General features: G+C 41.0%; 3 protein-coding genes across 5 annotated transcripts in view; 2 read left to right on the top strand and 1 right to left on the bottom strand.

Moving 5' to 3' along the window:
• Positions 1-1,127: 1,127 nt before the first annotated feature.
• rbm41 (RNA binding motif protein 41) lies at positions 1,128-4,958 on the top strand (the record flags this gene model as incomplete). Its single annotated transcript, XM_080040888.1, has 6 exons — positions 1,128-1,261; positions 1,677-1,878; positions 2,430-2,634; positions 3,115-3,590; positions 4,219-4,366; positions 4,744-4,958. Coding segments are annotated over 6 exons (1,293 nt in total), but the record flags the coding sequence as incomplete, so codon positions are not given.
• A 3,453-nt stretch (positions 4,959-8,411) lies between these two features.
• cldn2 (claudin 2) lies at positions 8,412-9,227 on the bottom strand (the record flags this gene model as incomplete). The annotated part of the gene is made up of 1 exon (XM_080040386.1): positions 8,412-9,227. One exon carries the CDS (start codon positions 9,225-9,227, stop codon positions 8,412-8,414), a length of 816 nt encoding a protein of 271 aa, XP_079896512.1.
• A 9,672-nt stretch (positions 9,228-18,899) lies between these two features.
• Positions 18,900-26,977, top strand: part of clip2 (CAP-GLY domain containing linker protein 2) — a 36,328-nt gene continuing 28,250 nt past the window's right edge. For all 3 annotated transcript variants that reach the window (XM_080041223.1, XM_080041222.1, XM_080041221.1), the window contains exons 1-2: positions 18,900-19,364; positions 21,384-21,607. In XM_080041223.1, the coding sequence (XP_079897349.1) occupies positions 21,508-21,607 (100 nt within the window). In that variant the 5' untranslated portion in view covers positions 18,900-19,364; positions 21,384-21,507. The remainder of the gene's footprint in view (positions 19,365-21,383; positions 21,608-26,977) is intronic.

Below are 26,977 nucleotides of genomic sequence, written 5' to 3'. Positions count from 1 at the left end.
CCATGATTCAACTCGCCGGAAGAGGACGCACGAGGCAGGAAGCATGAAAAGGTAAACATAAGTTTCAGCTATCAGCATCACATACCAGTCATTTTATAATAATTGTAGCATTTTAATCAAACGAATTAAGCTTAAAATGTGTTGGGAGCTGTTTTACCAGGAAATACAAACTAAAAAGTTGCTACGCATCTTTTACGTCGAACGTTATAGCCACTTCAGGCACCGTTGTTGTCATGGAGATAGCTACGGCCAACTAAGCTAACGTTGCTCCTCACTTATTTTTAATTATTAAATACGTTGAACTTGAAATATATGTGTTTTTGTTAAGATATACTGAAGACTCAGCTTAGCACTGACTGCGTGTCTCACCTATGGCTCCTCTCCTGGGGTTTCAATGTATCAAATGTACTGGCCTGCTGTTATTGTGGAGAAATAAGCACGCCTGATACAATATAAGAACGTTAGCTTCAGCTCCTCTCTCCTAAAGGCCAGTTACGTCAGTTACGTTGGTTTGTAAACCTGCACTGAGGCTGACAGTACATTACAATATGCGGAAAAACCGCATGTTTTAACTAATTGTATTTCCACAGCCCAGCTTTTACTTTATTGATATCATATAACACATTACATAGGCTACAATTGCTTAGACATTTTTGATAATGTAAACGGTGCCGGTGTATACAAATATTTGACAGTGCCACTATCAGTCCTCTCACACTGTCCTCTTGTACATTTCCAAAAACAATTCATCAAGTAGACTATTCATTCAATGAACAGAAAATCAGCAACAGTTCCAGCTTTTTATTTGCATGTCCTACCAGTAATTTTAAACTTAATATTTGTTCGGTTTTGGACTATTGGTCTGACAAAACAGGCATAATTAAAAGGCGTTATGGGTTGTACATTTGTCACAATGTTCTAACATTTGATAAACAAAACAATTTTATTTATTTTAGATAAATCATAACTCCAGCCCTGGTTAAAATAATATATTTAACCAAACTACTTTTTAAGATTAACCACCAAATGACACTAGATCATTATAATGTCACCTGAAAGTAATATGTTCTTTGTGTGTCCTCTTCTTACTGTTATATGAGCATCCACTGATAGTCTGACCTGTTGTCTGTGTTGTGTTGTTCAGAGTGAGTCGCCGACCGTGTGAAGATGGCCCACTGCTGGAGGAGCAGGAGACAGAGGGCCAACGACAGCTACACAGCCTTCTACTGCAACAGCTTCACACTGATGTGAACATAGACCGGTCAGAAACTGTCTATATATATCTCAAGAAGATGGGTTTACTTTAAAATTTGACATTGTAATGTGGAGAAAGTTACATCCAAATCCTCCATGGACATTCTTTGGTGATACTAAAGCTTTATTCCCACCAAAGCTCTCTGTGTTATAGATTTGGCTGGGTATCTTTAAAAAAAAAAAATGGTCGACTTCGATACCAGTTCCTGAAGGATACTTTCTTCGATAGCAAATGTATGAAAAACGTTTTAACAAGATGACATTTCACTTCATGGTAAAAAAAAAGAGCAAAAACAGAAGACAATTTGTTAAAAACCTGAAAGGTCTGAATGCTTCATAATGTAGCAACAGATCAAAAATTTATTTTGGCCTTTAAAAAATCTCAGCGTTGATCTCATTTCCAAATATATTCCATCCCACAGATGTGTAGCCAAGAAGCAGTGCTTTGCCCCGGCGGCGCTGTACCGTCCGTTTGGGGAGCAGGCGGCCGGCGTTCGGAGCCTGTCCCAGTTCCAGGCCCTGCAGGACGGGGAACAGGAGCTGGCCAGTCTGAGGGAGCTGGGTCTCACTGACAAAGAGATCCAGCTGTGGAGGAGCAGGGACACTACGGGGGCTGCAGACAAGGTGAGACCTGCTGGGGACAGAGAAGGGGCTCAGGACACTGTAGGAGGGTGGGGGTTCCTCTGGTTTTCTTAATACAAACAGATTCAAGTGGATTGGGAACATGATGACTTCAAATAGTATTCTACTGCATTTTATTGTTGGAAGTGTAAGGCCTAACATAACACTTCGAAATGGAGATCGAAATTCCTAAATGTAGACCCTTATGACCTTCATATAAAGTCTTAATTCCACTCTCAGCTGGTGAAAAATGTAAACCAAATACCTACAAATATCATCATTCTAAGTTGCCTTCCATTTGGGGAAAAGTGACAGCTCAATAGTATGCTCAATATTGAAAAAAAAATAGAAGGAATAAAACATCCAAATGTAGTAAGTCACATTAAGCATTAAGTATACTTTTATTTGATAGATTTTAAATTATACACATAATGGCCAATAGCTTATTTTCCTCCAATACAAGCAAACTCTGATAACCATACCATACTATATATAATCCCTGCTCCATCAACATGCTGTCTGACCCTCTGACCCTCTGCTTTGCTCCCACACAGTCCCATGGCGTGTGTGCGGCTCCAGGGGCGATGCAGCAGCGTCTGCAGGTGATCAGAGATAAGATCTCAGCCCGGGACCAGCTGATGTCCCGCCCTCAACGCTTCGCCGCCAGCCGGGCGCTGTCACGGCGAGAGATGGAGATCGAACGAGCGCTTTTCCAGGGAACTGACCGACTGGGTTTCCTCACCTCACTTTACCATAGAGGTATGGAGGGCCAGAGGGCTGTCAATGGGGCAGTGTTATATGTTAGGGTGATGTTCTGAACTTATGTATTTATGCCACTTATAGAAAAACAGGGATGAAATGATAAAAAAAAATGAATTTCGGATGAACCTTTTGCAAGAATTGTAGACAAACATCTCACCCTCTAAGCAAAAACGAAGCGTCTGAAAAAAGTTTGACAGACAGATTCACATCAACACATTTAAGTTGCTCAACAGATTCAGATGAAGACTGTATCAAATCTAAGTTGATCAAAGGAGGAATAAGCACTATGACATTGGGATGATCACAGAAAAAGAAGTCCGAGAACAAGGAACAGTTTTTAAAAATAAATTATTTTGACGTTTGTAGGAAAATAAGTTAAATAAAACTGTTCAAAACAACAGCACACAGGAGAAAAATCCAGTGAAACGTTCACTATCATGTCAGAACGCTCATCTGTTTAGTTTTTTTTGTCCACAGATGAAGAAAACCAAGAGGCCCAGCAGGGGGAGTCGTCCTCTAAGCCAATAGATTCTCTCTACAGAGACGTTCTCAGCAGACAGAGACAACAAGCTTCACTACAGGACTCACAGGAAGACAACAACCAACTAGAGACTTCACAGAAAGACAACCAATCACAAGAGACTTATGACCATCAATTAAAACCGCACTGGGAAAAAAGTAGCCCTTCCTTACTGCCTGAATCAAGTTCAGATTGTACAGAACAGCTCACTCTGAACGTACCGGTGCCTCCGCGACTAGCTGCTCCAACACGCATCAACATCAGCCAGCCAATCGGCAGCCTGTGTGGAGCGGGCAGGTCGGGGGGGCCGCTCACCGTCAGAGGAGAGATCCAGAGCATATCAGATGAAGAAATACTGAAGAACTGTGAATCTGTAGAAGGAATCCAGAGCATTCCTAGGTTCAAGAACTACCAGCCAGGAAAACCCTCTAAGGTACCAGCAGCTATGTCTACTACTAGCTACAATGTTTGTTTACTATATAGACCAGGTAACAGTATACAGTATATACTGTTTGCGTGGTTCATACAAAGTATATAATTACAAAATCAAACATTTAATCAAACTAGCACTGCTCATTAATTAATTATAAGGCATGACTTTCTCCTTATTGTAGATACTCAGCGCTGATTTGAAGCTGTGTGTTTGCAGAACGCACTCACCCACACCAGCAGTTCTAAACCTAAAATGTGCAGTGTATTATCGGTGTGTTTTGGGATAATCTGGTGGTGAAAGTTCTAGATTGCAACGCTTGCTCGCCACCACTGCCTCAAGTCTTTACCCAATATCAAGTGATGAGGTGAAGATGTGTTTATTCTATAGTACTTCTTCTTCGTCTTCCAACGGGTGCATTTCCCCAGGACACCCACTATACTGCATATAAAAACACATTAGACCGTTAAGTTTGTCCGTTGTGTGCTACTGTATAAACATGGCGGATCGAAGTAGATCGATATACAATTTTATGTCCATTGTACCAAATGGTAAGAAGTTCATGACCAACTCCACCAAACACTTTCAGAGGTTTATGTGGGATGTTTTATTTTTGTGCGTCTCTGTGTAGGTGCTGTGTGTAAAGAACCTGAGTGCCCAGGCGTCCGTGGCCCAGCTGGTGGCGCTGTTCTCTAGGTTTGAGCAGGAGAACGGGCCGCCGGTGCTTTACCGTCTGCTGACAGGAAGGATGAAGGGCCAGGCCTTCATCACTCTGCCAGGTGAGAGAGACACACTGCTGGCTCTGCTCAATAAGTTAAAGGTGGAGTCAGCGATTCTGGAGAATTACTGTTGTCAAAATCAGTGAATATCTCCTCACAATCTGCTTTGTACTGTGAGTGCGCTGAAAAAGTTTTTGTTAATACACTGCCTAGGCTCTGTAAACGGGTATGTTGTAGCTACATTGGGCTCGCTTTGTTTACATAGGGGTACACAGGTAGCGGATTGTGAGAAGATATTCACTGATTTTGACTAAAATAATCTCTGACTCCACCTTTTAATATGTCCATGCACAAATAAATGAAACTTTGTGCTTGTCTTCATGCATTACACACTATATGAGTTAGAAGATTTGGTGCATTTGTTTTTCTTTTGGCAGATGCTGAAACGGCCCAGAGAGCCTGGCAGTTGGTCAATGGATACCGGTTGCTAGGGAAACCTTTGGTGGTGGAGTTTGGCCGCGAGCGACAGGATGCTGAGAAACAGAAGGAGAAGGAGGAGAAATAAAAAACCTAAACATTGTTTATTCTTGACAACAACATGGATCCAGCCAGAGCTGTGAATGGGTCCACTGTATATTATTTATTTTTTATGTATGAAAAGTGATCATCGTGCTGGATTCATATGAATAAATCCAATTTTTTTAATGAACCGTTTATTGTCGTGTTGATCATACAGTATTTAGGACAATGCAAGGAAGCTGGATTAAAAATCATATGTGGGGGAAAAAAACTCAATAATAAAAATGCACTTCTACATGCTAGTACCACCTATTGAACATATTGAAGTTTAGGTTTACATTTGATATACACAATGATGAGACCATTTTATAATGAAAGACAAGATTTTTGTGATCAAAAGTTTCAAACTTTAGGTCCTTCACTTCTTCAGCAAATCAGATTGTGTAGGGATGTTCATCAAACATTCAATATATTCATAATGAGGCAAAACGTTAACAAAATCTGACTAAAATGAAACACTTTTGAAAACACAAGCAACGCTTTTCAATGTGGACATGTCCAGACAGACAGTCCAGACAGACAGTGAACCCTCTGACCTCATTGTGATCAATACATCCAGGCATGTGCATCTTCAGTCAGATCACTTCAGGGGGATCTACAGTGTGTGATGCACAGAACAAATGTATCCTTGGATAAGAAATACTACAAAGGAGACACAAGTTATAGTGTTATGAAGGTCTTACAATGAATTCAAATCAATCTAAATGTTGAGCAATTCTACTGCAGTTTAACATCAAGGTCAATGTTATACCCTTTTTGGACACTAGAGGGAGCCATTCAATCACTACAAAACCTGTAACCCTGTAAAAAAAAACAGCATCCATAGAGCCATAAGGGTTACTTACTTCTTCTTTTTTTACAGAAATGTTGCATGTATTCACCCTATAATGCATCTTCCTATTTCATATCTTTCCATATTGATTCATTTTGGTGAATCAAAGTTATTTTGTCTAACCTAATCACTAGGAGAGACAAGGCATTCACTTGGCTTTGCTGCTTCCATAGACTTTAGACAAAAAGTGCCTAGGATCATGGACTGTATGTTTTTTGAGATTGTTTCTTTTTCTCAAATTGTGTGTGTGTGTGTGTGTGTGTGTGTGTGTGTGTGTGTGTGTGTGTGTGTGTGTGTGTGTGTGTGTGTGTGTGTGTGTGTGTGTGTGTGTGTGTGTGTGTGTGTGTGTCTGTGTCTGGTCCACTTATCTCTTGTTCTCTTGTTCAAATGTGTGTCTGTTGAACCAGTTTAGTTTTCTGACCACGCTCCACTTTCCCTCTGGGCACATCGTGCAGGGAATGCAGTCTGCAGTATTTGATGTTTTTCTTAATGTTTATTTAATGTTACTAGAGGTTTTCACTGGTCTGATAAACTGGTCTGCACACATAGCATACCTATCTTTTGAAGACAGGCTTGATTTTCTCTGTGGCAATGAAGACCTATAGTGTCCAGCAAGGCTAATGACCTTAGTAAAATAACAAGTTCAAACTCCGAACTCTACGCTTAAACTCTGTTCTCTTCTCCCCCCCAAAAAATTGCAGAGACCCAAGAGACCTGCGCTAATTCAAGTGGAACCCGTACCACAGATTGCTAGTTTAAAGAGGATCAAGATCCAATCATCATCTGATGTAATTGAATGTTTTTGAGAAATAAACCTTTAAGCCACAAATCTCAAAAGTGTTCTCACGACAACTGTGCAACTGTAAGCTGTTCCAGTAAGCAAGAACAACCCACCTGTAAGTCAAACTGAAACAGCGTATTGATCTGACCAAAGTAATTTGGCTTTATTTGTTTTGTTGTGATTGTGTGGATCTTCTGTTTGCCTTCAGTTCAGGGCTGTGATCTTTTTCCCATTCCAAACTGTAAAAACACCAACCAACAGAAACTCACCTATAGGTTTTATCTATTAACAACCGCTCTGTAAAAGGGCCTTCACATGCCAATTACTGTACTTTTAATTTGACATTCCCACAGTTATCTCAACAACATTTTCTGTCCTTTTTTTGTGAGCAGGTTTGCTCTGGGAAAATAGTGGCCATTGATAGCACACTCAAACATTGTGCATTTTTGAGTATGCAGGCTGTCACCTTTCCAGTGTGAATGCAACCTGTGTAGAGTGTGTGTGTGTGTGTGTGTGTGTGTGTGTGTGTGTGTGTGTGTGTGTGTGTGTGTGTGTGTGTGTGTGTGTGTGTGTGTGTGTGTGTGTGTGTGTGTGTGTGTGTGTGTGTGTGTGTGTGTGTGTGTGTGTGCGTGTGTGTGTGTGTGCAGAAATGGGAGAACTTTTTTTGTTTAAATAACCATTCATTCATAGAACGCAGAAAAATATGTGGGGGGCAGCAATTCAACAAGTAACAATAAGAAAAATTGGTATTTATTTAAAAATAAGAAATAAGATGCATTCAATCAGAGTAAAACATTTTGCACCAGAAGAAGTGAAACAAGTGATCTTTATACAGATGACAACATGTATAAATATACATCCAAGATATGCTAAGAGCTGAGTGAAAAAAGTGTAACATTTTCAAACTAATGATAATAAGGCACAATATGAATTAATATGAGGCAAGGAAGACAATAACATAATGATGTGGCTACACTTCATGTGGGCAGTCCAGTGGTGGCTCAATTAACTATTAAAAATAGAGTGTGGATATTATGTAGTGTTCAGTTATTTTGGTTGAAAACTAGGGCAAGTTTTCACAGATGAAGAAGATAGTCAACATAGGTTTGTTCAAACAACGAAGAGATACCACACATCAGCTGAAACTCAAACAGTCCAAGAATCCAAGAGACTAAATCAGTTCATGACATATTTCCATGACCCATTCTATTTTACATACCACTGAATATAACTGTTTTGTTTTTGTTATATTAAAGTAGTCAATGTCTGCTTTGAGCTACACTGCCGAACAACCAATTGCATCTATTTGCTTTTTGCATAGAACCAACTTATTTGTAATGTAACATGGGATGTAACATGGAAATGTATTTGTGAAATATATTTCTCCTGTCAAAGTCTGTCAATGGGCAACAAACAACCTAATAAGATTCGAAAACAGGAATAATATCAGAGGGTGATTCCTCAACCATGTTTACTGTTGCACCAGTGAGGCAGTGAATGCACAAATTACACAAATGTTGCCAACGTACAATATCGGGCAAAAGTTTGGAAATCGATCATAGCAAAAGCTTGATTTGGTCCAGACTGATGGCTGAGAGAACTGCTCTGTTATTTTTTAATGGTGATTTATTAAGGACATAAGAAAGGCATACCAGAGGAGTTACTATCTTGACATTCTGATAAAGCTATATACAGTCTTAATACATTCTCGTTCACGTATAATAACTTATGACAAGTTAATTTGATGGCTCATCTCTAGTTTGTACGTTGTGTATTTCATTTGTCTTCTTGCTCCGTCCACCGTATACTTTCATACGGTGGACAAGTAAATACATTGTATAAAAACATTTAATTGAACGTGAAGTTGTCAGGAGACCACCACATTCGAAGGTGGTGATGGAGTGATGGTGACCTCATACATATCCTGTGATGTCATATCCTGGCGCGGCGGGCTTCTTGGCTCCCTGGACCGCGTATGGACTCGACTGGTGACTCCCACTGGCGCTACGTACCAGCGTCTGCCCCCTGCTGGCTGGTATTTGCATTGTGGGGTTCCGATAGGTCTGTGAGGTTGCCCGTACCCCTGTGCCCGCCATACCCCCTCCCACTACCGGGTATGGATACCCTCCTCCGCCTGGCCTTCTCCCGCGGCCGCCATCTTGCTCGTCACAACACGACACACACAGCAATCCTCCACCTAGCATGGAGATTAGCGCCGAGGCTAACCCGACATACAAACACTCCCCCAGCTCAAACTTCATACTGGTGAGCACGTCCGGTCGGTAGAAAGTCTGGACCACCTCGTGTGTGGTCCACGATACGGGTATAAGCGCCATGAAGCCCGCGGCAAGGAATAAGCCCCCGCCAGCGCCTGCCACGCGACTCTTAACCGTACCCGCGCCATCCAAGCAAAGGGTACACTGCATACCGAGGACCGATATGGCAACGGCGAGGATTGACAGCACAACAGAGATGACCATGAGGGCTCGAGAGGCCTGTAAGTCAGAGGGTAAGGCCAGCATGGAGTTGTAGGTTTCGCACTGGAAGGCGCCCGTGCTCTGGTAGACACACTCCATCCAAAGGCCCCTCATGTTGGCCACGGCCGTCACGATGTTGGAGCCGATGTGAGCGGATATGCGCCAGTAGGGCAGCACCGTGGCAACCAGGGTGCCAAGCATTCCGATCAAGCCCAGGAAGAAGCCAAGAAGCTCCAAGGCTGCTGACGCCATGACAGCAACTGAGATGGAATGGAGACAAGTAGGCAAAAGTGATGAGCAAACTGACCAAGCTCCTAAAAAAACACAAGAAATTATTGGTCTGTATAAGATGGTACATTTTATACAGCCTTTAAGTCATATTGGAGTTTTTGAGGTGTGAATAGTGTTCTTTTCAATGGGAGATGGCAAACAAATATGGATGCTTAACGTCAACCAAAGTCGGTCATTCATTTCTACCATCCATCGCACATGGTGTGAATTATTTTTACGATTTTCTTCATGACTTCATTCCATTTTAGTTTACGGCTCTATTCTTATGTGGTCTCCATAGATTTTGTGGTAGCCTAAGCTAACACAGTTCGCTCTTTCTATCATCTCAGCAAACCACCAGTTATTAATACATGGTAGCATTACTTTAGGCACAACTTACTGATAGGGGTTTTGCTAAAAAGGGAAAACACTTACAAAACAGTGTGACACTGAAACCTATTATAAGCTAACCCAACTGTAGCATAGTAATGTTGATATTACATTTTAATAAAGGTTTAACTGACAGGAAAAGTGCCTTTGAAGCCGGTTTGTCGCTGTTATGTTGATACTTTTATAATTCATTTTACTTAGAGGGAGAACCTACTGTAGCTGTCAGAAAAGACAATGTATCTCTGTCTCAGAATTACTACGTAGGCCTCCAACTAGGTGGTTGGTGTTTAAGGTGGTTCAGCACCAAGCTAGCTTGAATATATGAAGGTTTGTGTCAGAAAAACAGTCGTTCCATGTGTCAAAGTCCACCCATCTGGTAAACACTGAGTTACCATTGAGATAAAATAACCCCAATAAACATTAATACTACAGTGCATTTAAAACTCAAACCGTTGGCACTAATAATGAATAATTACAAATTAACATCAATACTTCATAAAAGATTAAATTTTAGAATTCCAACTTTGCTTCAGGTCAGGTCAACATGTATTTGTACAGTAGACTACAATGTTTGTCATATTCCTGGTTAACTGAAGTTGTGACCGCTGTCCCCTCTTAGCCTTCTTGGTCCAGCTTGTGTTTGGTGTAAGATTCAATATTTTCCACATTGTGCCCTAAATATTGCACTATTTTGCTGCTGCAACCAATGATTTGGTTTTAGTGAAACTTGTTTTCCCTGGGGTCTCATGTTGATTTGAAAGTGAGCACTTGAGAATGAGGTGCTGTTTAGGCCAAATATTAAGAAACACCACTTTGACCTCGCACGCACACTACATTTTCTTGCAAAACGTTGTGTGTGCACAGGCTTAAAAGTAGTGTGTGTTCGAGGTGAAAGTACTGTTTGTGCATGCATTCTTGATATGCATTCAGTATATCAAGAATGCATCACACCTGAATGCTGATTGACATACATAATTGAAATGCTGCGATTTGGCAAGCAGGCCCAAAACACCCTTCTGTCCATATTTGGTCTACGTCTAAGTTCAAGTACTATAAGGCTTTAACATTACACCTACAGGGTAGTTTTGCTCTACCTGCTCATACATTGAAAACATCACACAATAAACATAATATGTACCACACACACACACACACATAGCCCAGTTTCATGCATTACCTGAGACTGCCGCAGGTTATGGAAGAGCCACGTGCTTGGCTCCTTGATGATGTTGGTTTGCTGCAGCAGAGGAGGACGAGGAGGTGGATGATGAAGACACAGTTTAGCCCGCAGCCCCAACAGCTTGTATACAACCAATGGTATTAAACCTTGCTGCTGCTTCTCCAGTGGTAACGAAAAAAATGCAATAATAAAAAAAAATCTTCCTGTATTATACAATGACTGCTTGCTCAGACCTTGACACAGTCTCTCTCTCACAGCTATTGTGCTGCTGCTGTACTTGTAAATGTGGCACTTACTAGTCTGCTGGCTGCACTGGACACAGCCAGCCAAAAATCACTTTAAGAACAAATGCTTTTAAAGAAGAAATACAGTCCCCTGAGTTTGATTTACTGCCTGATTTGCATAAAACTATCCAATGATAATATTGCTGGACAGCATGCGGACACCTGTTACAGTCTGTGCTCCAGCATATTGTCTCTCTGTCACTGTGTCTCTTTTCTGTCTGGGTCAGATGCTCTGCCGTCTTTGTTTTAAGTGAGTGAGCTCTGTCCCCTCATTCAGACCTTCACCTCCTGTCATGTACATACACACACTGACACTGACACCTCTGACAGTGACACACACAAAAACACACACACTTTTTTTGGCCCCATTTCCTGCTAAGTTAATCATTCTCTCATCTCTCGTTATTTCTCCAAAACAGATGGTACACCATCAGCGGAAGATCGGTCCCAAAAACACAGCATTCAGCAGACCCCTGTAAGAGTAGGAATATTTCAGGAAATTAGTTTTCTGGATATTTGAGAGAAAAGTGTTGAATTCAGGAAATGTGCTGTTACTTTAATGAAAATACAGAAGTTTAAAAAAAAAATCAGTCTGTCCGCCCCCCAAAAATATTCTATATATTATAAAATATTATAGGGGAGAACGGGGAATCTGAGGCATCGGGTAATGTGAGCCACTCCCTGTATCTAGGCAACGGAAAACATTTGTGGTCATGTGAGATATATGTTTTCAAGCCCCTCTCATTTCCCCATGGCCCTGAAAGAGAGGAACTCATGGTGCTGTGGTAAGCATGTTTTTTTCACCAAATAGGTATTTTGCATGTAAAAGTAAATTTTCTTGCTGTCAACTTAATCAACTGTTGTGCCAAAGCAAATGTATTCACGTAGAAAAACTTCTATCATACGTGTTGATGAACTACCAACATATAAAAACATGTGATGATATTAGCTAAAGATTAGCCTGAAAGGCTAAAGCTGGGAACACACCGCACTGGCCGCGCGGCGAGATTACATACAAAGTCAATGTACTAGCGCGTGGCCGCGCGTCCACCCAATAATCGGCGTCCAGCGGCCGGCGGCGGGGGCTTGCGCGGCGCGTGGCCGCGCCTCATGAGAGGCGCGTGAATCGGGAGCGCGGCCATTAGCGGCGCATAGAAATTGTGTCATCGAAGGAGCGTGAATCGAAGGCTTGTGCGGCGAGCACGGCGCCGCAGAAAAAGATGAAATTTTTCATCTTTTTCTGCAGCGCCGCCGGGCACCGCGCCTCCACAGCCAATCAGCGTTGAGATTGCCCGGTAGCGGTGGTCTGCAAGACGAGGTGGGCGTGTGGAGTGAGGACATCGGGCTTCCAATACATTCTGCAAATATGTGTAGGCTATTTTGCATCTGTTTAGCTGTTGATTGTACTTTAGCCAAGGTAGCGCCGGTTAGCATAGTGAAACTCACCAAGCTGTGTGCTGTTCCTGAGGATAATATAGCCTACCCAAACTTGACGGCGGTGTCCGTGTGGAATTCCAATATAGTGCAGCGAAGAACCGGTGTTGTCCTCCGTCAGCCGGCACACTTTCACTTTCAGGTAGGCTGATGTTTGCCTTTATTTTTGCAGCTGAGCACACACTGCTGTTGTTAATGTGTTTAGTATGTTGCTGAATTGCTGTTAATGTGTATTTGCGATCGGGGTGCGTCTTCATGCTGTTTTGATATTTGTGACATGACTGCCGCTGTACACAGTGTACCTACATCTGTATTTTGTGGCACAGCTGGACCATGTTATTGTTGTTGTTGCACCGTAAGTGTGACGGGTCTGATCTCGGCGTCGGCGTCAGGAATATATGGCCCAATATGATCAAGCGGCGAGCCTCCTGCTGTCACGCGGCCAACCGCTGCCTACGATGAGGCTGCGGTTGGCCGCGGCGGCGACTGCGGTGAACATGGCCCAATATGACCAAGCGGCGAACCTCCTGCATTCACGCGGCCAACCGCCGCAGGCGGCCAATGCGGTGTGTTCCCAGCTTTAGAGGTAGTTTTTTCTCAAATTGTGGTGGTGGGGGAAAGTGAGCCAAATGCTGTGGGGGAAAGTGAGCCACTGTCTCACTTTCCCCCACCATGAGGCACAAGTTAAGTTTAGTCTTAAACATATTTTAATGTAACATTACATAACATATGTTTTATTTTAATGTCATACACATTGTAGAAAAGCCATCATGCCAAGGAAATACACCAGGAAGACGACCTGGGGCAACCACACGGAAAGAGCACCTTCTCATCTTTCCCTGTAACCTTCAGGGCTGGAATGTAGAGTAGGCCTAGTTGTAGAGTATGACAGGCTGATGTTATAATCCAGTTGGGTCTTCTCCTGTGTTCTGAGTCCCAGGCTGTTCTCGCTGGTTCTGATTTTCCTATGCTTTGACCCCCAGACACAAGCTGGCTCTAAGGGTCCTGTGTTCTGACCCCCAGACTATGTTCTAATCTAACTGGTTCTATCTTTCATTTGAATCTTATTAAAACCTTTTGAAAAAATTTGCTTTGCTTAATTGACCAAACCCCATTATTATTTTACTAGTCCGACATTAGTTCTGGAATGTGTGGCTAGCTTTCAGGATTTTTACTGTTATATATATGTGTTGTTATTATAGTTTCAGAGTGGAAAAAGTAAGTGGATCAGTTTACCCCACAGCTGGGGTAAAGTGAGCCACATGACAACTTTTTTTAAAACAATCATATTTTCACTGCCCTTTGTCTTGAAAAAAATCTGCTAATGCCCATTTCTAGGAAACATCCTGAATTAATGGGAAATGTGTATATTTGAGTGATAAATCATTGTAGCTCGCTTAGAGGGGAGCAAATGTAAAAAGTGGCTCAGATTACCCCGTTCTCCCCTACAATAAAAAGAAAATTTAACAGGAGTATTCGCACGTGCGTTGGAAAAAAATTGGACAAGATAGTATTTTCTAATTAAAATCAACAGTGGATCAAATCAGCCTGAAGCAAGAGATATGAGGGATGATTTAAACTTTCTAAAAATAATAAAACATTTATATTTTTTCCTCTGTTTTGCTTCCTCCCTCCTATATGACCTGACATAGGTAAATTTGTCTTGGGCTCCAAGCAACTGCATCATCAAAACACACTTGTCAGTGCACCTACACACATAACATAAATCAAATGTATGCACCCATGCATTAAAGTGCGTAAATTCTCATTTTGAGTGACAATTCATGAAATACCTCAAGGTAATAAAAACAATGTCAAAGTAATAAAAACACAGGTATTATAAAACTACGTAATATGTAATTAAATTACAATATCTCAATGCTTCATGAATAATACTATTATACAGTGCTGTTCAATATTTTGATGGATGATAGAATGAATGGATTTTGTACCGGTTTAGCCTGCAGTTTGGCATTCTGAATTGACAGCCTCAGCCAAGATTATTGAAAACCACAACTTCTTTCAACAATATCACTTCATAATTTCCTTGCAAATTTAATTAATTTGAAATAACTACCACTTTTTAATCAGTTTTTTATCATGATAACAACAATATAAATCTCCAGGATACTTGTGTTGGCACCAATTTTATACTCCATACAAGTGTCTACCCTGCCACAACATGGTGTGAATTTACTGCTCATTTAAGCTGACAGCAAACTTGGCTGCCTCCTGCGCGTCCTCATCCATCAACTGTGTGCCGGGCTGTTGACTGTCTTTATGAAGAGTGCTGATGCTGAGAACTATTAAAAAAAAATGTTTACTCAAATGATAAAACCAAATTATACATACCATGTCAGTGTGTCTCCGGGGGGCAACTGTCGCTCAGCAACAGGTGTCATCTACACTGTTTACATGTGCCATTGTTGTCTATGTCGTAGTCACTGGTTAAAGTCCCACAGTTTGCTGCCGACCCAATCTCCAAGCTGGTGCCTCTATCTTCTAATCCCTCCAACCACATAGAACATAGCAGCCGCAGCATCATAATGGGATTAGTTTGTAATCCAGTCACTTCCCCTTAAGAAAGTGGCCTGAGAAAGAACAAGGTCCACACACTCAGAAACACTGAGGCCATTATTATAAATCACAGAAGGGGCTTTATCTGGTTACGCTGCATATTAATTCAGCCTGTGACTCCTTTGTTGGAGTTTAATTATGACTGGATGGAAGTCAGTCACTGTGAAGGAATCGGAAGAAAATAGGATATAATGGTGCATAATCAAAACATCATATTCATAATCAGACAAACTTTAGTCGGCGTAATTTTGTTAAGTACAGGCCTATTCCAAAACATGACGCACTGTGAGGCCAAAAGTAGGCCTATGTGGATATCTTAACATTACACAACTGTGTGAATGACAAAACAATAGGCATTGATTGAACAGGCTCTTGAGCTTTGGGTAAATTTGATCACATAATACAGATTTAGTTGTTACCTCACTGGCGCTATTTCATTCAGGATAGACAAATCAGATCATTGTAGTAAAAAGTACAATATTTCACTCGGAATTGTTGTGGTGTACAAGTAGAAAAGTGTCACGAATAAAAGACCCAAGTACATAAGACTTAAGTATATGGTGCTTGAGTAAATGTTTTTATGGTAACTTGTGATCCCTGCAACCTCTCAATCCCCCCCACACACACTGAGGTCACAGGGCTAACAGACTATCTAGCTATCAGAACACATTGATAAGCACTTCACTGGCGGCAGAGTATTTTTCATTCTGATCTTGTCCACTGTGGAATTATTCATCACACCCGTTCAGGGAGGCAAACACCGCTCAGACCTTTAAATTGAGGCTGTAAATCTGTTTTTGATTACGTTAATAATTTACCCCAGACTCTAAAAACCTGTATACCTCCAGAAGTGTTGGTTTCCTTCTGCTAAATGACATGTAATCAACATACCTGTACATAGAATAGAGGCAGTTACAATACCAGTTATATTATATTAAATACCAGGCTTGAGCTAAATAAAATTATATTGATTTAAAAAAAGATAGGTTAAAACAATTTTTTGGGGGAAAAAAGACCCCCAAAAAACCTTGAAGAGCTTAAACAGCATTGATGCTCTGTGGAGGAGGGTGTACTTTGTGGCGTATGTCACTAGGTGGCAATAAAGAGCAAGTTAGATGATTTCTGGAATGATTTATTCAGATCATTCAGAAGATGGTAAAACAGTTAAACAGGATACAGAGAAGCAAGGGGCTTGTTTAGGGTAAAATGTCTTAATTTCAACCTCAAAAAGCAGGAAAATTGCAAAGGCCCAGACCCAATAAATACACCAGCGACGGTTGTTGCTTTTAAATTACTATTTTATTGTATACTTTACTTTATTTTCATTTCATATTAGTGCATAGGGGCGTCTGTGGCTCAGTTGGTAGAGCGGGTCGGCCGATGATCAAAGGGTTGTAGGTTCGATCCCCGCCCCCTGCCACCTGTGTCATAGTTGTTGTGTCCTTGGGCAAGACACTTCACCCACCTTGCCTCGTGTGAATGTCGATATAGTTAGCCTGCTATCGGTGTATGAATGTGTGTTTGAATGGTAACGTGTAAATGGGAACAGGTCTCCCTTGCAAAAGAGTCTTCGGACTCAATGGGATATACCTGTATAAATAAAGGTTAAAAAAAAAATAGGTCTGCACCACAAATGGCTTTTGAACTGGAAACACTTTCTCATAACAGTTTGGTCATAACTGTTTACAGCCTTTATCACAGTCCTCCAGAACAGACTTCCTGTGAGCTTGAGTGAAACTGATCTGTTGTCTTTTGTGTCAAGTGTCACTTGTTGTCCAGTGATGTTAGATAGAGCAGAGAGGAACTCACACCTCACACAGGTCTCCAGACACACACACACACACACGCACGCACGCACGCACGCACGCACACACACACACACACAAACACACACACACACACACACACACACACACACACTAAATGATAGGACTGAATACAAATATCAATCAATATGCAGTCTTAATTATAGGATTTTTCTTATTTTTTCATAAGCATATAGTATGAGAAGCCATTGACAGGAAAATAATTTTAGAAAATATTCAACATTTTGACACAACACCAGGCTAACGGGTAACAGCATTGTCGCAAATACTGTGGACCTAGTGTGGACATATGATTACATGTCCACTAAGTTATGAGGTGGCATTCACAAGGAGACAATTGCTTTCTGTAATTTAAAGGCTAAAGTGCAGTATATATGGGTTAATTTATTAACTATAGTCCCTGTGCATTATGATCCACATTAGCTTCAGATATACCAAAGCAAATATTCAGCTGTGATCCAAGTCAAGTTATGAATCTCACATAAACGATACAGTCATTATAGCCTACTCCTTTACAGAGCTTTAGGAACCTCTAGTGGTCGGTAGAATAAACTACACTACGCCAATATATTTTCTATAATCTATCTATCTATCTATCTATCTATCTATCTATCTATCTATCTATCTATCTATCTATCTATCTATCTATCTATCTATCTATCTATCTATCTATCTATCTATCTATCTATCTATCTATCTATCTATCTATCTATCTATCTAACTACCTTTCTAAATCATCAAACTTCATTTCGCAAATTTCATATACAAAAAGGTAGCATATAATTATTTACATAGCCTATTAACATAGCATAATAGGAATGAACAGCAATTCTATTATCTATCATTAATCTATCTATCTATCCGTCAGCAATAAAGTTATAATTTAAAAAAAAAGTATTATAGTCTAATAAAAAATGCTAAGAAGCCAAAACAAATCTACAGATTTAAAAAAAAAAATATTCTGAAAAAAAAGTCATCCAACAGTGAAGTCATAGGGAGTACATCCATGGACCGAGTACATCAGTGTTTGAAGAGCAGCAGTAGATGTCTGTATTTCGCGGTACAGCTGTCAAACTAGGGCCCTCCCAGAACCGGCCAATTTGACCAATCAAAGTGGTTCTCAGTGTCAACTTTTGTGTCCTCTGACCAATCAGGGCGTGTTTAAAAACCTGCCGGAAACGACCCATATGATATCAACGGGTTTGGCTCCGCCCACAGCATAAGAGAAATATGAGAATGAATGGGAATGAATCGCCCACGCGCTCCTATGGGATCACGTGCTCACCGTGACCATTTAGTGTAAACTCATAGTTTCGCTCTATCAATCTTACTTAGTTCCAGTATATCAGATATCTCAAATCTGTTTGTAAACTGTGGTTCTGAAAGAGGACCCTCAACCAAACTCCATTCAGAATTGTATACATTTTACGTTTCCTTACTAATTGGTGAAATAACAGGAGTGCTTCTATCTACATTAAGATCGTATTACGAAACATTAGAAACCACTTACAAGTTCGGCGTACGCAACATGTTTTAAACAGCTGTGCTTCGTGTAAAAATTTGACTTTTACAAGTGACACGCCATGTTTTCCAATTGAAGCTGCACTGTGGAAGGCGGTTACAGAGACACTGGGCACTGATTCATAAATGTTTTATGCTATTGCAAAAATCTAATAATTTTATGATTTTATTGACGCCGAATTCAAATAAAAGTGCCAATGACTAGATATGATACTGACTCATGCTTTGTGAGTCACGTCTTTTGACCGATAGGCACGTGCCAGTTTTAAACCCCCATGTTTTCAAACGGAGAACGTCACGGAGATGATTCAAGATTTTGTGTTCACTCTCATCGCTGGTTAACCCCCAGGAGGAGGCTCCTCTTCTACTTCCCAGCCCCCTTTGTTCAGTCTAGCCGGTGGGTTGAGTCACAGGGAGGCTGAGCTAACCCGAAACATCCACACATAGCCTACTACACCGTGGGAACACCGAAGAAAAACCGCTTAGAGACGGCTTTATTGGGAGCCGGACGACAGAAAAGTTGCGTTTGAGTGTTGCTGATGCTGCGTTTCCTATCGTGGGAAATTTCCAGGACCCGTGCGCAAGTGTACCCCTCCTAAAACCAGCGCTAAAGGTCCATTATCTCCGTCTATTCGCCGGCTGCTTTAATAGCTTTTCCTACTGAAGAATGAACCGACAGGCTAAGTGATTATAGTGCTAGGCTCGTTGTGTCGCTACCGGTCGCTACTGACACACACACTGTGCAGTTGTTGCCATCCTCTCGCGCTGACTCTCCCTTTCAGCATCCATATTTGCATCCCAGGGAGTGGCAACCACAAATCCCCCTTTCTCCCCTTGGCAAGGGTTGAATTGAATGTTCGCCTCTTGTCGGAGCACCCCCATACCCCTCCCATATTTACTCAGAAAGGTGAGTGCTATCCTGCGTTTAATATGCTTTATATGCTATTTATTGTGTTGTTGTTGCAGGGAGGGGACTGGTAGAGGGGTGGGTGGGTGTGGGGGTTTGAGTGAAGGACAGTCTGGACCACGTTGCCGCAGTAGCTACAACAATGGATCAAACCGGCGTTGTGTTACATTTTGTGGAGGTGCGCATTAGCATCCCATCCGCTATTTCTCTAGAATCAGGTGTCGGATTTGGAGAAAAAAATTGAATCAGGCCCACGTAGCATATTGAAAAGCTTAGGCCATCATATGCAAACTAGAGCAGCCGTCATATGGGTCTTGTTTTAATTCAGCTATAACAAAAGCATCATTCTATTTCGAAAGGTTTTAATAGGATTGATTGCTTAAGAAGATGATGCCTGTTTCTTTCATTATCTAGATTAGGCTAAATGATTAACATGCAACGCCTTGAATAGCCTATGGAATCTCCTTTCTTTTTCTTTCTTAATATAGCCTTTGCTACACAATGTGGTTTAAGAGCCTCCTCAACCAGATGTGTGTTGTTTATTGAAGACTATAACAGCATTACATCTTCTTAATGGGGCTTCTGTGGCTCATGAATTGTAGGCCATGCTCCACTTGGGCACCGGCCTACATCTGTAGCTCTGTCATATTATTACTCTCTGGTGACGACATGGATATTAAGTTGACCATGAGAGAATATATGGAACAATGGGGGTGTTATTAGTACAAGAAAAGACATAGAAATACAGTGACAAATAAAGGGCGTAATGGAAATCACAATAATAATGTAAGTTAGTTAGTTAGTTAGTTTGTGATGTAAATATAACTAGAACAAATAGGCCTACATTAAATAAAGATTTCGGGTTTGATCTGTAGGAGTTTGTTTTTGCTGCTTAAGTGTCTAGTCATGAATGGCATGCACTAGTTGAGGGCTACTTGCCTTTGCCTTGCTCATGGGCACCGTAAAGTAGTGGTATTATAATTTTAGATTTGTATTAATTTTCTTTTTAACTTTGTCTTGTTATATGGCCTTGGGTGGAGTTTGGAGTAGTTTAACAACCAAACAATATTCTTTCTGGTCTCATATAGTTTACTTGAAAGGATTTTAGAAGGAAAACAGGATAAAATGATAATACAAGTCATTGTATTGTAAAAATACTTTTTACGATGCCTCATATTTATCTTGTGACTCCTCAGTGGCTACGCACATGTTGCTGCCCTAGGCGTTGGTGCACTATAAATCATTGCATGGGTCTATAGAGTTTGCAGAACATCTAATACTGTAGTAGTTTCCAAGTGGTGATACGATTGGTAATTGCACAAAAGTTTGAAAACCTTCGGGGGAGTAAGACATACCATTGCCTTGTTCTGCTGTACATTGAGCTAACACATTCTTGTGTCTGAAATACTAGTTGTACAGGTTGGGTGACATAAGCAGGCACTCTGTAGTAGATACACCCGCCCCACTATTTTTTCAGTTCCTACCTAATTTTGATATCTGGGTTTTGGACATTGGCCGACACCAATACTTTCCAATATAAGTATTATATGGTTTGTTGTTGGTGAAATGTAAGGATATAAAGGCTGCAGCAACATGGCAATTCAAAAATATACAATAATGCAAAAATGTTTAAATGTATTGGAACCCATTTAATTGAACTGATTTGAACTGTTTCAATACAGAAAAGTATAAGAACTTCAACTCCTTCACAATTTGCAGAACTTTTAAATGAATAAATACTTTTTAACGTGTGATACATCACATAGCTATAGTAGCCTTAAAATGGACTTCTCTTTCATGGTTTAAATAATCACATTTAGAAATATCGGTGCGTGGATTGGTGGCGTCTAATTATTGGACTAGAGCCATATGAAACCCTGATACTGATATTGGATCAGATCGGTCCCATTCCTTTCCCTTCAGATAGCTGCTCAACCTGCTTCTTTACATACTATTCTAATGATCTACTAATCTTTCCTGTGTTTATGACTTCCTTAACCCTCCTTTCTCTGGTTCCAGCAGCTAAACATGGAGAGCGACAGCCAGCACTCCCACATCTAGTGCCTTAACCACAAGCCTTCATCGCCTAGTGGAGGAGGAGGAGGAGAACTCAGGACCTCACGGGCCCACCTACTGCTGCAGAATGAACATGCTCAAGTCCACTGGACTGAAAATGCCTGGCCGCGGGCCCAAGCATTCCAGCCCGGTGGGAAGAACCACCAGCCCCGTCATCCCCAAAGACAGTGAGTTACTTCCTGCTTCTGTAAAAAAAGAAAAAAAGAGGGATTTCTATCTTCCATGGAAAAATAATCTATCATATAGTCATTTTCTTTTCACCACCGGAAGTGGTTCAGACCATTTATTTGTGCTAATGACCCAGTGGAGTGGAGAGAGCAGCTGTGTTACATTATACACACAGACACGGAGGCTTTAACTTCATCCTCCAGTGTGTTACTTTGTGTACAAAGATCTTCCAATGCAACTTTGGTCTTTTGTTGGGTTTCAGCAGTTTGGATGAGTGCCACACACTCTCCCCCCCATTAAATATAATGACTGTTTATACAGGACTGAATAATCATGATTCAGTTAACTGTTAATTTCATACTTTTCACTCATAATTTCATGCCCTATGGAGCATTTAAGTGTCTTTAAGATTATTGTGTTTTTGGTTTTATGACTGTTTTCCCACACACAAAAGATAGATAGATAGATAGATAGATAGATAGATAGATAGATAGATAGATAGATAGATAGATAGATAGATAGATAGATAGATAGATAGATAGATAGATAGATAGATAGATAGATAGATAGATAGATAGATAATTGTTTCTTTTTCGGCTGTTTTCACTAAAGCAAAGATTGATGGATAGAGACAGAAACCTTAATCCAACTGACATTGGTCTCCAGTCAATCACAGGGCTGACGGATAGAGACAGACAACCATTGAAGCTCACATTCAAACCATTGTTGTCCAAAAAAACTATTAAAAGCACATCAATGAACCACACTGTTTTACTGGCGTTCATGTTCCTTCATTAGGAAAGTCGGCAAGTATTGAAAGACGGGCTTAAACACTCTTGGTTTTGGCCTCTTTAACTAAGAATTGTTGACAAAAAAAGATATAAAATCTTATCCTTATCCTTTGAAACATGGACCCATAACTTTCAGCCACTGAAAAACTGACTTCTGACCATAATTAGACATTTTTGAAAAAACACTCAAAAGGCTCAAAAAGGCTCAGAAGTACCAAAACCCTTCCATGGAAAAACTACTCACAGCTGTTTTTGCCCGGCCGCATTGTTTATCCTCTCTAGTTTTCGCTCACATGGCAGCACCATCACACCAGGGCTTCACACGCACACGCTAGCTCTGTCTTCACTGCCAGTGCCGAGTGAGCAGAACAGAAGAATAGCGGGCCTCTTCTCTGGCTGATAGTACGCTCGTTTGTCATTAGCATTAGTGCGTATGGCAGCAGGGCCCTTTATCACAGGCAGCTACAAGTGTGTCACGGTTCATGTTGACGAAGGAATTTTCAGAGAGTGATGAGGGGTGAAAACAGAGCTACAGGCTTCATATGTTGTTCCCACACACAGAAGTATTTCCTTAAATGAATTGTACACTTTTTTTTAAGTACCTCAGTGCACTGCCAGCAATGTTATTTGGTATTAGGTTAACTATTATTGTCAACACTTCTTTTCAAAATGAGTGAATGTCTCCTCACAAACGGGTGAAACATGCCTGTAAACGGGCGTGCTGCTATCTATTCTATCCCCCCCTGTTATTTACATACCCTTTGTTTACGTACCAGTTTACAGAGCTTAGGCTGTGTATACACCCCTTTTTTCCCCCAGCACACACACATTATAGGGACAGGTAGCGGATCGTGAGGAGATATTCACTGATTTCGACAACAAGCATTCTCCAGACTCGCTGACTCCACCTTCAAGCCTCAGTTGATAAGTGACTCCAAAACTCTGCGCTGTTTTCATCCATTTTTCAAAAAGCTAAATTTCTTGGAGTTGCATCAGCCTGTAGCCCGGGGCCCGTCAGCTGTGAGGTGGCTGTCTCTCTGTGTTCTCGTCTCAGCTCCTGCCTCTAGTTTTTTAAACAGTTTGGTTTCTCCCACAACATGAACTCATCATTTGCTCACATCCTGTTAAATCCACAGGATGAAATAGACACTCACAACGCTTCTGAATGCTGTACTACTATATGCACATAATGTCGACCAGTTCAAAAATGCTTTAAGCTTATTATGATTTAAATAACATCACTGCGCCGTTTTATGAATTACTATATTAGACCAATGAGATTCATCATAGAGCACAGTGTTAATAAACAGCCTAGGCTCTGTGAAATTGTATGTAAACAACGGATATGTAATCAAAAGAGGCCACCATAGTTGGCAACATGTCTGTTTACAGAGCCTAGGCTGTGTATTAACACTGGATTTATTTTCCCACGCATGCACAGTACATATGGAAATAATCACTGATTTGGACAAAAAGTGATTTTGACAACAAGTGTTCACCAGTATCGACCAGACTACTAGACTTCATCTTTAAGATGGTGATAAAACGCTAATAATACCTTGGTGGGACAATACTGCTGTCTTAGTGATGGCACATAGTAGATTAGTCTTAACACTGACCTGGCCTCAACCCCCCTTTTTGTTGGTTTATAGCTGGGAAGATTGTGAGAAGGGGGCCACTGTGTCAGAAATTGGCAGAGTTTACTTTGCTGTAATTTAAAGAAGTGTTTCACCGTTTAGAGAAGGCTGTATTCAACCAGTGAATAGAGGAGAGGCTTCCTCCTCCTCCTTCTTCTGCTGTTTTGCCTTTGAAGTGAAAATAGCCGAGCTGTGCCGCCTGCCTCTCGATGCCACGTCTGCTCTGACCTTAGAGAGGCAGGTCTCTCAACAGAAATATCTCAGTCGTAGCCTGTTGCATTTTTGAAGATGTACAGCTTCCTCCTTTTTTTTGAATTTCTGAAGTTCACGGCCCTTATACAATATACACCTGGGCTTACTGCTCTGCAAAATGCACATTTTTGTCATTAATTGCACAAGTTGTTAGTCATTTGTGTTTCAAAACAGCATTAATTTTTTATTATTTTAGGGCAGCACACAAGCTGTATGCGCACCTCGTTGAATTATGTTCTTTTTATATAAATGTAAAGGCCAATATATGTTATCAATGAGCTGCCTATGGTATGAGACCACCTTGTGAAAGTATGTCCAAACACTATTCTTTGTGTCTCCACTAACTCCTGAGAAGCTCTTAAGCTGCTTAATGTTCCTTGTGTACACTGGGTTTATCACATATAATAATAGTTAGATATATAAAAGTTAGAATTTGTTTTACTACAGTTATAACTAATGGGCATCCTGAATATTTTGTTGTTGCTGAAAAAAGCTCCCTATTGCATTTGCTCTCATTAGAGCCGTGAGACTGAACAACTGTGAGATACCAGGATTTAATCAAAAAAACTGACCTGAAAGACATTGAAGCTGTCTACACGTTTGCAGTTGTGTCCTAAATGAGGAGTTGTATGTGTTATCAGTCAGATAACAGCTGGATGAGAGAGGACAGTGACGTAGGGATGACTTGCAGATTAGGTCCTAGGCCTAAAAAGAATCTCGTGACAATACACAGCCCAGGCTCTGTAAATGAGAATGTAAACAAAGGGGCTTGACCCCCTCCATCTGTTACTAGCCCATCTGCACTGCTCGTTCTTTAACAGCTGTCACAACCACTGCTGAGGACAAGAACACAATATCACAATATCAGCCTTTTACTGACCGAGAAGAAGCCCAATTTAGGAAACAAAAAGAACAAGTTAAATAGGAGCGGAGATTGTGGTTGTTTTGGGAAATGATCATCAATGAGCAGAGTTAAAGAGGCCAGAGAAAGAGGTGTGTGTGTGTGTGTGTGTGTGTGTGTGTGTGTGTGTGTGTGTGTGTGTGTGTGTGTGTGTGTGTGTGTGTGTGTGTGTGTGTGTGTGTGTGTGTGTGTGTGTGTGTGTGTGTGTGTGTGTGTGTGTGTGTGTGTGTGTGTGTGTGTGTGTGTGTGTGTGTGTGTGTGTGTGTGTGTGTGTGTGTGTGTGTGTGTGTGTGTGTGAGAGAGATTCGGGTGGATAATTAGGGGTAGGAGGAGGAGGGACAGGGAGGAAGCTGTGTTGGTCTCATTGTGCAGAGTGGATGAATAGTGGGATTGAGACGGCGGGTGGGAGGTGGCCAAAGCACAATAGTGAAAGTGAAGGCCTGTGTTTCCAAGTCTTCCTTTTTGCCTAGGATCCTTTTACCGTGGCTCTCCTGTTGCCTCGACAACCCTAAATCATGGGTTAGCTCAGGGTTTTTAAACGCTACCCTGGGTACTCTGCGGGTCAGGCTGGGATCACATGATGTAGTGGTAAAACTGGTGTTTCCAAAACAAGAAAAATATAAGTGTAGATCTTCTGCCTTGTAGGTGCACAGCTGAACACACTTCAAATGAATTGCATTGAATGTCCTTTTACGTTTTTATTTGTAAGACACTGTAAAATAGTATTGGACAGCAAATTAAAATGATGGGGAATACAAAATAGATAACAGTGAGATTCTATATACATTCTCATTAGCTGGAGTTCAATGCTTTTATGCACATTTTAAAGTATTTTCATTAGAAAAGGCTCATGGAAATGGCAAAATTATCAAAAAAGAAAGATTTAAAAACATTTGAAGAGGATAGCAATGTTTATCCTATCCAACCAGATAACCACAAAGATGACCAGCATCTAAATTGCATTTATTTATTTTTCTAGAAATTTCAAAACATTAATTTCACCTTTTTAAAATCAAACTGACTGTTTAAAGTGCTGGACCGTGACCTTGTTAACAGAAAGGTTTTTCAGGTTCTTTCGGGTGGAGCTCATAATCCAGCTGTGATTCCAGCTGTAGAGAACCACCGGGCAATTTGGGTCAAACACAGACAGAGTGACTTATGGCTGACGCTGATGCTGTGTGTCAGTTTGCCCTGGAGGGGGGAAGGGGGGCTTTGATTTTGACACATTAGGCAAATAGTGAGAGACCTGAGTACTCACCCCAAAGCTCTGGTTGTCAATATATTGTTGGTCAGCCGATATGTGTGCTGTTTAAAGCTGTACTACAGTATGTAAGATTTTCAATTTTAAAAAGTATTTTTTATTTTTTATATTTTTTTTTACTGACATGTCCATTACAAATTCCTCTTACATAGTTACTTAGGACAGCTTTAACAATATCGCATATATTTCAGCTGACTGAAAGTACAATATGTAGCAATAACAAACCTTTTCAGACACTTCACTCCAATGAAATCCTGCAGTATATTGCAAGTCAATTTTGAGATAAACAATTTGGAACAGGAAACATGGCAAAACAGGTTTCCCCCCCAAAACTAAACATCTATTAGCAGCAACACATTCCTACAAACCCCATCATCGAGTTAAAGACCTCTTTTGAAGTCATATCCCCATTTGCATTTGTGCCTCACATCACAACATATGGAAACTATTGAGGCATAAAGTGCAACCACTGGGGTCCACCAAGCCCCGGGCCCTCAGGAAGGGTGTCAGGAAGGGGAGACAGCCCT

Source organism: Ammodytes marinus (assembly GCF_949987685.1).
Source record: "Ammodytes marinus genome assembly, chromosome: 14".
NCBI lineage: Eukaryota > Metazoa > Chordata > Actinopteri > Uranoscopiformes > Ammodytidae > Ammodytes > Ammodytes marinus.
Note: the sequence above shows the minus strand (reverse complement) of the source record. Positions and strands in the feature narration are given on the sequence as shown.